General features: G+C 37.5%; 5 protein-coding genes across 5 annotated transcripts; 3 read left to right on the forward strand and 2 right to left on the reverse strand. All coding sequences in view use genetic code 12, as the record gives it.

The window, feature by feature from the left end:
• Window positions 1–54: 54 nt before the first annotated feature.
• On the forward strand, window positions 55–3,036 carry CPAR2_208280 (importin-alpha export receptor; the record flags this gene model as incomplete). The annotated part of the gene is made up of 1 exon (XM_036809746.1): window positions 55–3,036. The coding sequence occupies one exon, from the start codon at window positions 55–57 to the stop codon at window positions 3,034–3,036; it is 2,982 nt and encodes a 993-aa protein (XP_036666352.1).
• A 205-nt stretch (window positions 3,037–3,241) lies between these two features.
• HAP2 (Hap2p) lies at window positions 3,242–4,381 on the reverse strand (the record flags this gene model as incomplete). The annotated part of the gene is made up of 1 exon (XM_036809747.1): window positions 3,242–4,381. One exon carries the CDS (start codon window positions 4,379–4,381, stop codon window positions 3,242–3,244), a length of 1,140 nt encoding a protein of 379 aa, XP_036666353.1.
• Window positions 4,382–5,313: 932 nt separating this feature from the next.
• Window positions 5,314–8,067, forward strand: CPAR2_208300 (uncharacterized protein; the record flags this gene model as incomplete). Its single annotated transcript, XM_036809748.1, has 1 exon — window positions 5,314–8,067. The coding sequence occupies one exon, from the start codon at window positions 5,314–5,316 to the stop codon at window positions 8,065–8,067; it is 2,754 nt and encodes a 917-aa protein (XP_036666354.1).
• A 35-nt stretch (window positions 8,068–8,102) lies between these two features.
• CPAR2_208310 (uncharacterized protein) lies at window positions 8,103–9,011 on the reverse strand (the record flags this gene model as incomplete). The annotated part of the gene is made up of 1 exon (XM_036809749.1): window positions 8,103–9,011. One exon carries the CDS (start codon window positions 9,009–9,011, stop codon window positions 8,103–8,105), a length of 909 nt encoding a protein of 302 aa, XP_036666355.1.
• A 138-nt stretch (window positions 9,012–9,149) lies between these two features.
• Window positions 9,150–11,207, forward strand: MTO1 (tRNA modification protein; the record flags this gene model as incomplete). The annotated part of the gene is made up of 1 exon (XM_036809750.1): window positions 9,150–11,207. One exon carries the CDS (start codon window positions 9,150–9,152, stop codon window positions 11,205–11,207), a length of 2,058 nt encoding a protein of 685 aa, XP_036666356.1.
• Between the last annotated feature and the right edge of the window lie 28 nt (window positions 11,208–11,235).

Consider the following 11,235-nt stretch of genomic DNA (forward strand, 5'->3'; position numbering starts at 1 on the left):
ATCAACTTTCACCGAACATTACAAAGTAGCAACAGAATTTCTTCCCACACAACAATGTCGGCTGAAAACTCATTGGAATCAATTCCCAAGATTTTGGAACAATCATTGATACCTCAATTTTCCAATCAAGCAGAAAAGGCATTGAAATCAATGGAGAATGAGCCAGGTTTTTCCATCAATTTACTACATATCATTGCATCCACCAATCTTTCTAATTCAATTCGATTAGCAGCAGCATTATATTTCAAAAACTTAGTTAAAAGAAAATGGATAACTGAGGATGGAACTAATTATCTTTTACCATTGGAAGATGTCAACAAAATTAAGTTTGAAATTATTGATGTCATGATTAGCTTGCCTAATCAATTACAAATTCAAGTTGGTGAAGCAATTACTTTAATTGCTGAGTGTGATTTTCCTCACAATTGGCCCAATTTGATTGATATTTTGGTTTCGAAGTTGTCATTGACTGATTTTGTCAACAACAAGGCCATTTTATTGGTTTCACATTCTATTTTCAAGAAATGGCGACCACTTTTCCGATCCGATGAATTGTTTTTGGAGATAAAATTGGTTTTGGAAAAGTTTGTGGAACCGTTTTTGAAATTGTTTGTTGAATTGGATCATTTGGTTGATAAACTGAAGGATAATGAGGCCCAATTGGTGATTTATTTCGAAAACTTGTTATTGTTGATGCAGATTTACTACGATTTCAATTGCCAAGATATCCCTGAGTTTTTCGAAGACCATATGAATGAATTAATGAATATTGTACACAAGTACTTGGTTTATGATAATCCTTTGCTTTTAAAGAAAGATGAAGATGAAGAAGTTGATGTTTTGATCAAGGTAAAGACTTCAATTATTGAATTGTTGTCATTATACGTGACTAGATATGCAGATGTTTTTGAGCCATTGATTCAAACATTCATTACATCAGTTTGGGACTTGATCAACAATTTTGTCACCAAACAACCTAAATTTGATTTACTAGTGGTCAAAGCTTTACATTTCTTGTCGTCCATTATCAAGATACCAACATATCAATCACTTTTCCAAAGCGAACAATCAGTGAACGAAATTATAGAGAGAATCATATTGCCTAATATCATGTTGAGAGAGAATGATGAAGAAACATTTGAGGATGAGCCTATATTGTATGTCAGGTCAGACTTGGAAGGATCTGATTTTGACTCGAGAAGGAAAAGCGCCACTGACTTTTTGCGGGAATTGAAGGAGTTGAATAGCGAATTGTTGACGACTACCGTGATGAAGTATGTGGATCAGTTCTTGAGCTTTGCTGATAACGATTGGAAACACAAGGATACTGCTATTTACCTATTCAGCTCACTAGCGACCAAGGGAAGTGTAACTAATGTTGGAGTCACCTCAACCAATGTTCTCGTTGATGTGGTTGACTTTTTTTCTAAAAATATTGCTCATGATTTGGAGTCAAATGAGGTGCATCCAATCTTGCAAGTGGATGCAATAAAGTATATCTTCACATTTAGAAATCAACTCACAAAAGATCAATTATTGATCACTATACCTCGATTAATTAACCACCTCGAAGTTAATTCCAATGTTGTCGTATACACCTATTCTGCAATCACCATTGAGAAATTACTTTCAATGACCAACTTCAGTCAGGGCCATCAACCTGTGTTCGATAAAAATGATATCGAACCATTTGTTACTCCATTATTAACGAAATTGTTCAACTTGATACTCATGAATAGTACAACTTCGCCTGAAAAGCTAGCCGAGAACGAGTTTCTTATGAAGTGTATAATGAGGGTTTTGAACACATGTGAGGATTTGTTCTCTGAAAGAGTGACAATCATTGATCAATTATTGCAAATACTCAAAATAACTGCTAAGAATCCATCCAATCCCAAATTTTCCCACTATACATTTGAGTCATTGGCTCTACTTTTCAAATACGGAGCTCAACAAGATCCCAAAAACATAAACCAATATATCGAACATGCTATTCCAGGTTTGCTCGATATCCTTTCTGAAGATGTTCAAGAATATGTTCCGTATACATTTCAAATTTTGGCTTATTTGTTGGAAAAATATCCCAAGTCAAGTGGATTACCAGAAACTTACAAATCATTAATACAACCATTGATGTCGCCTTCTGTATGGCAATTCAAGGGTAACATTCCAGGAATCACTCGATTACTAATTTCAATCTTGGAGCATGATCCCACTTTTTTCGTTGAGGCCAATCATTTGACTCCATTATTGGGAGTTTTCCAGAATTTGCTTGCAAGTAAAGCCAATGATATCTATGGATTTGATTTGGTTCAAAGTATATTGTTGAATGTGCCCTTGTCCTCGTTACAACCATACCTCAGTAACATTGCTCGATTAATTCTTACTCGATTACAAAAATCACGTACTGATAAATTTGTCAAACGATTTATTGTGTTTTTAAATGTTTTAACCACGGTTAATCTCAGTGATGTCAAGTATACTAATAGTGATGCAGTATCAGGCGGTGATTTCATTATGCAATTGATTAACTCAGTCCAACTGGGATTATTTGGGCAAATTTATTCATCATTTATGTTGCGTACTTCATCAGTATTGGCCAATTTACAAGACAAGAAAATTGTTAATATTGGTATTAGTATGTTGTTGACAAATGCCAATTTCCAATCGCAGTATGTAGGCATGATTGTTGATACAATTGAAACATTGATTAACAATTTGAACTCATATGAAGGTATAGCCAAGGGAAACACTAGTTCAGTGACGAATGAAGCAAACGTTGTTGCAATCTCATCCATTTCCGGTGCTGCTGCTGGTGGATTAAATGAATTGGATTCTGATTTATCTACATTTGGATCGCATTATTCCAAATTGGCAGCAATTGCCCAGACACCATTTGACCCAATCTCAAAAATTAAAAACAATGATTTTGAATTGATTAAAACTACAATTTTGGCCAATATTAAGAAAGTTGATGGTGCTGTGTTGAATCAATTAAATGTGGATACACAAGCAATTTTGCAAAAAATGTTTTAAATGTATACACTGTGATTCGTTCAATTAGTAGAAAGTCCTTGTTTTTGTAAGTATAAAAGTACATAGGTAAATACATAGTGTTGAAAAAGAAAAAATGGCCAACGAAGTGAAGAACGATGCTGTACAATCAATGTGCTGAACCTCCAACATCTCCGTGAAATAAGTACATGGCTCAAGTGGAATGAATCTTTCAATAGTGTTATTATCAGCTTGAATTCTCCGATTTTATTGCGTCTGTTTCTGCAGCAATATTTACTCCGTTTAGCTCAGTTGGAACAAAGTCATCACCAGCAAAATTGTCATTTAGCTCGTTTTCGTCGTTGTTGTTATTGTTGTTATTGATACTCTGCTGATTGTCTCCCCCATTTGATTCAATTTTGATGGTACTGTTATTCCTCATATTTCGCATGTCATTATTGGCGGTAGCTATACCACCACTATCATTACCATTGGCATTTCCTGTATTCTCTTCTACACTTTCTCCACCAACAGTCTGTTCCTGATTCAATTTCACCAGTTGTTGTTCCTGTTGCTGTTCCTGTTGCTGCTCCTGTTGTTGTTGCCCCTGTTGCTGCTCCAACTCTTCTTGTTTCTTTTTCTTCTCCAATTCAGCAATTTCACTAGCAGTTAAAAATCGACCACCTTGACCCCTAGGTCTTCTCATTGCGTGTTTATGTCTCGACTCATGTAAATATGGTTTCCTGATTCTGGCAATTTTTAAATTTTCCTCCAATTTTGCTCGTGCTATACGTCTTTTCAATATACGATGGTATTGTTTGGCATTGACGTAAAATGGTTGTTCTGTTGATGTTGCCTCTACTGACGCAGCAGCAGAAGACCCCACGTCTTCTGCTTCTGCTGTCGTATGTAAGTTGTTATTGTCTTCCATGGGGGTGACGCTGTTATTAAGCATGTCGGAGTTGGAACCATCTTGGGTTGTTGATGTTGCATTGACCGTGTGGTTTGATGGCACATGTTCAAGCTGTGGTTGTTGTTGCTGCTGCTGCTGTTGTTGCTGGTGTAATGGGTGATGTTGTTGGTATTGAGGCTGGTTATGGACCTGATGTGCATTATTTTGGTTATGGTATTCAATGTTATCGAAGTATGATGACGATGTAGTACTTGAAGTCGGAGATACACCACCGTCTAATGTCGCGTAATACGAAGCAGGTATTTGTGACGGTATCTCACCAGTGGAACTTTGTTGAGTTTGTGGTAATCCCTGTTGCTGCTGCAGGTTTTGTGGTTGCTGCAGATGTTGTTGCTGTTGCTGTTGCTGTTGCTGTTGCTGATCATTGTTGTGTGATTGATGGTTGTAAAAAGTGGAGGATTGTAACGATGTCATATTTTTTCAATGCAAGAAGCGGGTGTTTGAAATTTGTTCTAGTCAAGAAAAGTAGCGCGTCGAAAGGTTTATCTGTGGTCGTTGGTAAATACAATTGTGAGTCTCAGATATCTCTACGTCTTCTGTAAACCCTTTTGGATATAGTTATATTTTAGTTTTGTTGTTTGTTGTATGTTTTTTTAAGCGGGTAAATTTGATCAAGAACAAACAAAAAAAAATTCTTTCACAACTTTTTCTTTCTGTTTGTTCTGTTGTTCTGTTTCTGTGTTGGTTTTGGGAAGAAAATGTGCGACATCGGAAACACTTCAAAATTGTTGATTCCTAAAAATACATATTCAAAGAAGAAGAGGAAAAGAGGTTAGTAATAGCTCGATTCCATCTATAATTCTCAGAGATACTAGTGTTGTCACTTGTATTGACCTTTGTCGTAGGTGCATTATGTGTATTTCATCCTCTTTTTCTTTCAATGAGATATCATTAACAATTTTCTTTCATTTTGGCATTTATCTTTTAATGAAAATGATGCAAAAATTTCCTTACAACACAAGATAAGTAGCAGTTTACTCATGACACATTCTTTTAAACAATGCAGTGTAACTCTCTGAGGAGCTACGCGGAATTAAGTTGGTTTCACCAGTCTAAAGTCCAGTTCGGAATCCTGTAAACAAAGTGGTACGTTTTGAATATCCAATACAATCGCGCTTCTCTTCATCAAGATAACAATCATGGCGCATCACCAAGTAAGGGGGAGAACCATCCTTATCATCGCCCCCTCTTAATTAATTGAGTACGACTAAGTACTATTACAGCTAAAGAGTCGGATTACAATGGAGAGTGGCGCTACCATATAAGTAGACCAGACAAAAATTTTTGGTGGTGGTCAAATGAAATCTTGCATCGAGGCTAACTACACTCCCTGCAAAGACAACACAATGGCAGACGTGTCCAATGGAACCGGTACCAATGACCAGTTCCAGTCCACTCTGGACAATGTTGACGAGATGTTTACCAAATTGAGTATCCCAGAAATCCAACGATTATCATCTCAGTATAGTACCATTATTGCAACAACAAAGAATGAATTGCACAATTTAGTTAGCGATAAGTATCGTGATTTGATCAAAATAGCAGAAGACATTGGCGATCTACGAAACAATTCACTCACGATTGAGGAAAAATTACAAGAAATTTCCTACAAACCATCGACATTTGTATCACCTTACAAGGATTCATATGCTAAATTTGAATCCATTGTACGAGATCAGAATGCAACCAAAGCTAAACAAAACTCGAGAACAGTGATTGTTCGCAATGTTATCCAGAAAAGGTTGGCCAAATTGGCCAATAAAATCTCACGTGAAGGGCCCAGTCCTATACTTCACACGTCCAATTTTATACCATTCGTGAAGGAGCTCTACACCATTGAAGTTGTTTTTGGAGATGTGTTGAAGGAAAAGAAGGATCTTCAACAGCAAGTGCACAGCATTAAGTACCACTTGCTTGACTACTTTGAGCATGAAATTTCGGTTTACAATTTCCCCTTGACACTGTTTAATTCGAACGACAAGTTTAGTCTTCGTCAACGATTTTTAGCAAAGGACTTTTTAACGGATCGCAACGCAAAGTTCGTTGATGACATCTCATTCATAGAAGAGGATTTTGATGAATTTCAGGATGACGATGATGCTGAGGAGGATGGCACTGACGATATTCAAGTGAAACAAGAGCGATTTGACAAATTGGACACATTCAAAAACACCAACTACAACAGAAATGTCCTGGCTTTGTGCAACTACTTAGTATGCTATACAATACTATTAAGTGGCACTTCAAATAGCAAAGATATCAAACAAAAATTGATTGACCTCAGAATGAAGTACATAAACAGCTTATTGGCCCTGTCAAGCCAAAACACCCCAATCAATTACAGACTGGTATTTCTGTACTTGGAGAACACATGCACATACCTCAGAAGCTATTTTGGAGACAATAGAGATAGTGATTACTTCCGAACCCTTCGTGATATAGCTAAGCCATGGAGTTTAGTTGAGCTAGTGGGACATAGAGGATGGATTGATGACTCACAAGTTGACTTTGGTGAGTTCTTGGACACTGATGGTGAATACCTAGAAGTCAATCCGAACAGCTCTAACAAAATCGTGGAGTTCATCTCAAGATTAGCTTCTATCTCGTCTCAATCCACAGAAACACCTCCCACGATGGATTTCTTGACTAGTTCGATAGTCAAATATTATACCTTCATAATGAGTTTGAAAAGACTTGATGATGCAACCAAGCTTGTTGGGGTACAATCTCAATTGATTGATCTTGTTTCCAAAACAAAACTACTCGATGAATTGTCGGCAAATTTGGAGAGTTTGATCAAGGAAATCTACGATAACCATGTATCAAAACTAATGAATAACGAGGGAATACTAGGAGCAGTGCAGGATGTGCTAGATAGTGCTGTTTCTGACAGTGTCACTCACAATCCTTTTGACGTCGACGTGGTCAATGTGATGGATTACAACCTTGGGGAGTACATGAAATTGGTCATAAACAAAGGAGATAATACAAACAAAGCGCCATACAACACTACTTACCAGTTGAAGCAATGGCTAAATGAGAGTTTTCAATTGAAAAAGATTACCGATTTCAATCGTGATTTCTCTGAGATGCTCAGAGGAAAGAAGGATATTTATGACTACCTCCCCCAATTGTATCATAGTTTGCGAAGTGATGGTGTCCAGTGGGGCGATTTTACTGGTGACAGTTTGAAGAAACGATTCCAAACACTTTCTACCTCAGTGAACCAGAGCTTTAATCAAGAGATTTCAAAATTTAGTACATCTTTGTTTGAGTTGAGCTCAGAAGAGAGAGAGGTAAGCAAATTAATTTATCTTATTGGTCTTTTGACGAGTTTGCGTAATGAGATCAAGTCAAAAATCGCTGCCACGAATAGTGATACAGGCGCATTGATGACTGCAGTAGATTCAAATATTGACAGCATTTTCAAGAAAGTTGTATCTCATGTATTAGATGGGGAGGTTTACAACCTTAGGCAATTGATTATAGCAAAAGAGTCCCAAGCTAATGAGGTGGATATACCTACGAGGCCTAATATTCAATTGGCTCTGAAAATGTATGAGGTAGCTCAAGCCTTTCTTACGCAAGCTTCGAAGATTGAACCTCATAACGTTGATTTGTTTCTGAACTCATCATTGGTACCTAGCCAATTTATAAAAGTCAAGAATGAATGGTTTGAGAAGCTGATTGAAGTTATTGTCTTTCAAATTAACTCATCAATGAATGAGAGTGATAAAGCTGATGTAAAAGAGGAGGAAGCGGGGGCAACTACCTGTGACACGGGAACCGAATCAAAAGCAAGTAAAGATGCTAACCTGAATGACAATGCTGTAGATGAGGCAAAGCAGAATGAAGCATCAGATTTCAACAGAGACGCAAATGAATCACAAACTTACATTTTACAAACAGCAGCAAACATTGCGTTTTTAAAGTTATTCTACAAACCCAAAATCAATGCAGAGGACATCAAAAGTGTAATTGACGCCCTTTACAATAATAAAAATGCGGAAAAATTCAACGAAAACATGTTGGAAATTATCGCTAGTGGCATTTCTTCATTTTACAAAACTAGAAAGAATGTATATTTACCGCTACTGTGATAACACTTTCACTTTATATATATGTATAAGTATACTCAATAGAGATAAATCTTCAGGCCATTTTTTGTCATATCTTTCAATACTTCAAAAGTTTCCTTTATATCCCAAATGTTCTGCTTTTTTTGGTCAAGGTACGAGTTATCAACAAGAATAATCTTGATTTCATCTCGTTTCAATTGTGAATCGAGACTATTCAATACTTTTTGCAATCTTCCTGGTGTACAACAAAGTACTCTTGATCGTGTTGATTTAACCAAATTCAAATCAATTTCCAACTTGTTTTTGTTGATGAGTTTTAAAGAACCTCCATTTAAATCCTTTGTGGCACGATGGACATCACATGCTCGTATCGCTGACATGGATACAATGGCTATGAATTTGCGATCTTCTTCAACTTGTTGTTGATCATCTTTCTCGTCGTCATTTTTGACATCTTTGCCTTTCTTTGCATTCTTTTTACTCTTTGATTTCGTCAGCTGTTGTTGCTTTCCAGGTAGCATATTCTTAAATCTTTGATTGATGTAATCCAGCAAGTTATCCAATGTTCTTGGCTTGGTAAATTCAGAAGTTGATCGGATATCATTCTTTGTAAAATACAACTCACTCAATTCTAATGCTGATAGATTTGCATGTTTCCTACTGATTTTGGTGTTGATGAATTCCGCTATCACTTCAGGACTTTGCTCTAGTGACATGTTTCTCTTTTGTTGAATATCCAATTCCATTTTCATTTTCTTCTTGTTTTGAAAGTTTGAAAAGTCCTTTTTACGTTTTCGTTGGTTGGACTCTTGATCTGATTTGGTTGTTGTTTCTCCACTGATAATGGCGGGTTCCGACGGAGGTTGTAACGATGTGGCCAACTCTCCTTCATCTTCTGAATTCTGCACATCATATTCTAAACCATCATTAAGGTCATCACCTTCAGCTCTTGCTATATCTACCATTGTATCTTTTGTAATGTAGTGTAAAGGGTCTGGTAAATTGATCTTGTAGAAATTGAGATGAGATAATATACTTTTTCAATCAGAGTTACAAAAACAAAAATTTTCCTTCTTTAAGTGTAGTTTTACTTGGTCTACACCATGATTAGAGTATTAACTAACCGGTGTGCAATCCTACCGAGAGCGTCCCTTTTTCAAAAGAGAAATATCATTATCAATGCTGACCTACGAACAAGGTTAAACGAGTCACAAAATTATCCTGTTGTGGTAATCGGAGGTGGCCATGGGGGATGTGAAGCAGCAACTGGATCAGCAAGATCAGGGACTCCAACCACTTTGATAACTCCTGAAATAGCCAAAATAGGTACAGCGTCGTGTAATCCGTCAATGGGAGGTGTTGGTAAAGGAACACTATTACGTGAGGTTGATGCACTTGATGGCGTTAGTGCTCGAATCACCGATAAGGCAGGTATCCATTTCCGTATATTGAATGCTTCCAAAGGTCCAGCTGTACATGGACCACGCGCACAAATTGATAGAATGATTTACTTGAACGAGATGCAAAGGGAAATATGCAATTACGAGAATTTGTCAGTGATTGAAGCTCAAGTGAAAGATATCATAATCGAGCCAACTAATTCTGAAGATTATGATGGTCGAGCATTCGGAACTGTCAAAGGCGTGATATTAGAGGATGGTAGAATATTAAAGTGTGACAAAGTGGTTGTCACTACAGGTACGTTTTTAGGGGGTGAAATACACATTGGTCTCAAGGCATTCCCATCGGGGAGAATGGGCGAAAAGGCAACTTTTGGACTATCAAAAACATTCAGAGAAGCAGGATTTCGATTAGGAAGGTTGAAAACGGGGACCCCAGCAAGATTGTCTGCAAAGACAATTGATTTTTCTGGCTTGGTAGAACAACCGTCTGACTTCCCACCTCAACCAATGTCATACTTGAACGACCGTGTTGACCTAGAGGATCACTTGGTCAAGTGTTATCAGACACAAACAACACCTGAATTCCACAAGATGATTTCTGATAATTTGGATAAATCAATTCACATCAGGGAAACCGTCAAGGGACCCAGGTACTGCCCCAGTATCGAGTCCAAGGTTATCAAGTTCCCACAAAAGCAATCTCATGTGGTATGGCTAGAACCTGAAGGATTGGACACCGATCTTATCTATCCAAATGGAATCTCATGCACAATGCCAGAGGATATACAAGAGCAAATTGTCAAGTTGATGCCTGGGTGCGAAAATGTGAAAATGGTGCAACCGGGATATGGTGTGGAATACGATTACGTTGACCCAAGGGAACTCAAAGTAACTCTCGAGACAAAATTGGTCAACGGATTGTATTTGGCAGGTCAAATTAATGGAACCACTGGATACGAAGAAGCTGCTTCTCAAGGTTGCATTGCTGGAATCAACGCTGGCCTTTCGTATTTGAACAAACCATTATTGGAAATGAAGAGGTCCGACGGTTACATTGGTGTCTTGATTGATGATTTGATAACTAAGGGAGTAGAAGAGCCGTATAGGATGTTCACCTCAAGATCAGAGTTTCGAGTATCTATTCGTTCAGACAACGCAGACAAAAGATTGACCGAATTGGGGTACAAACTTGGAGTTGTTGGTCACGACAGATATGAATACTTCAAAAATGAAGTTCAACAATTTAACGATATCAAAAATCATTTAAAAAGTCTTCGACTTTCTGGCAAGACTTGGTCGCCTGCACTATCAGGAGCTGCCACCGATTTGAGATCAAGCAACAAAGTTAATGGTTGGAAATTGTTATCATACAAGGGAGTTTCAATCAAGGATGTCATCCCCCATATCGACAAGTTCACCGGAGGCAACACCCCATCATTCTATCAACATTTGACCAATAGATTAATGAATCGTATTGATGTGGAAAGTGATTACGAGCCATTTATGTCCAAAGAGAAAGCTCACTTGAACGCCTACGAAGCAGATGAGAATCTACTTTTGCCAACAAACTACAATTATACGAACACTGGAAATTTAAAGATCTCCTATGAAGCATGCTCCATTCTTAACACGATTCAACCAAAGACAATCGGACAAGCACGTCGTATTCAGGGGATAACACCCACTACCATTTTTGAACTTTTGAAACTTGTGAGAGGTAACCAAAAACAATATGCTGCTGCTTCTGCTTGTCATTGAAGAAAGGAAGAGAGAAAAGTCTAGAATT

The sequence above is a fragment of the Candida parapsilosis genome, contig 005809, assembly GCF_000182765.1.
Source record: "Candida parapsilosis strain CDC317 annotated contig 005809".
Lineage (NCBI taxonomy): Eukaryota > Fungi > Ascomycota > Pichiomycetes > Serinales > Debaryomycetaceae > Lodderomyces > Lodderomyces parapsilosis.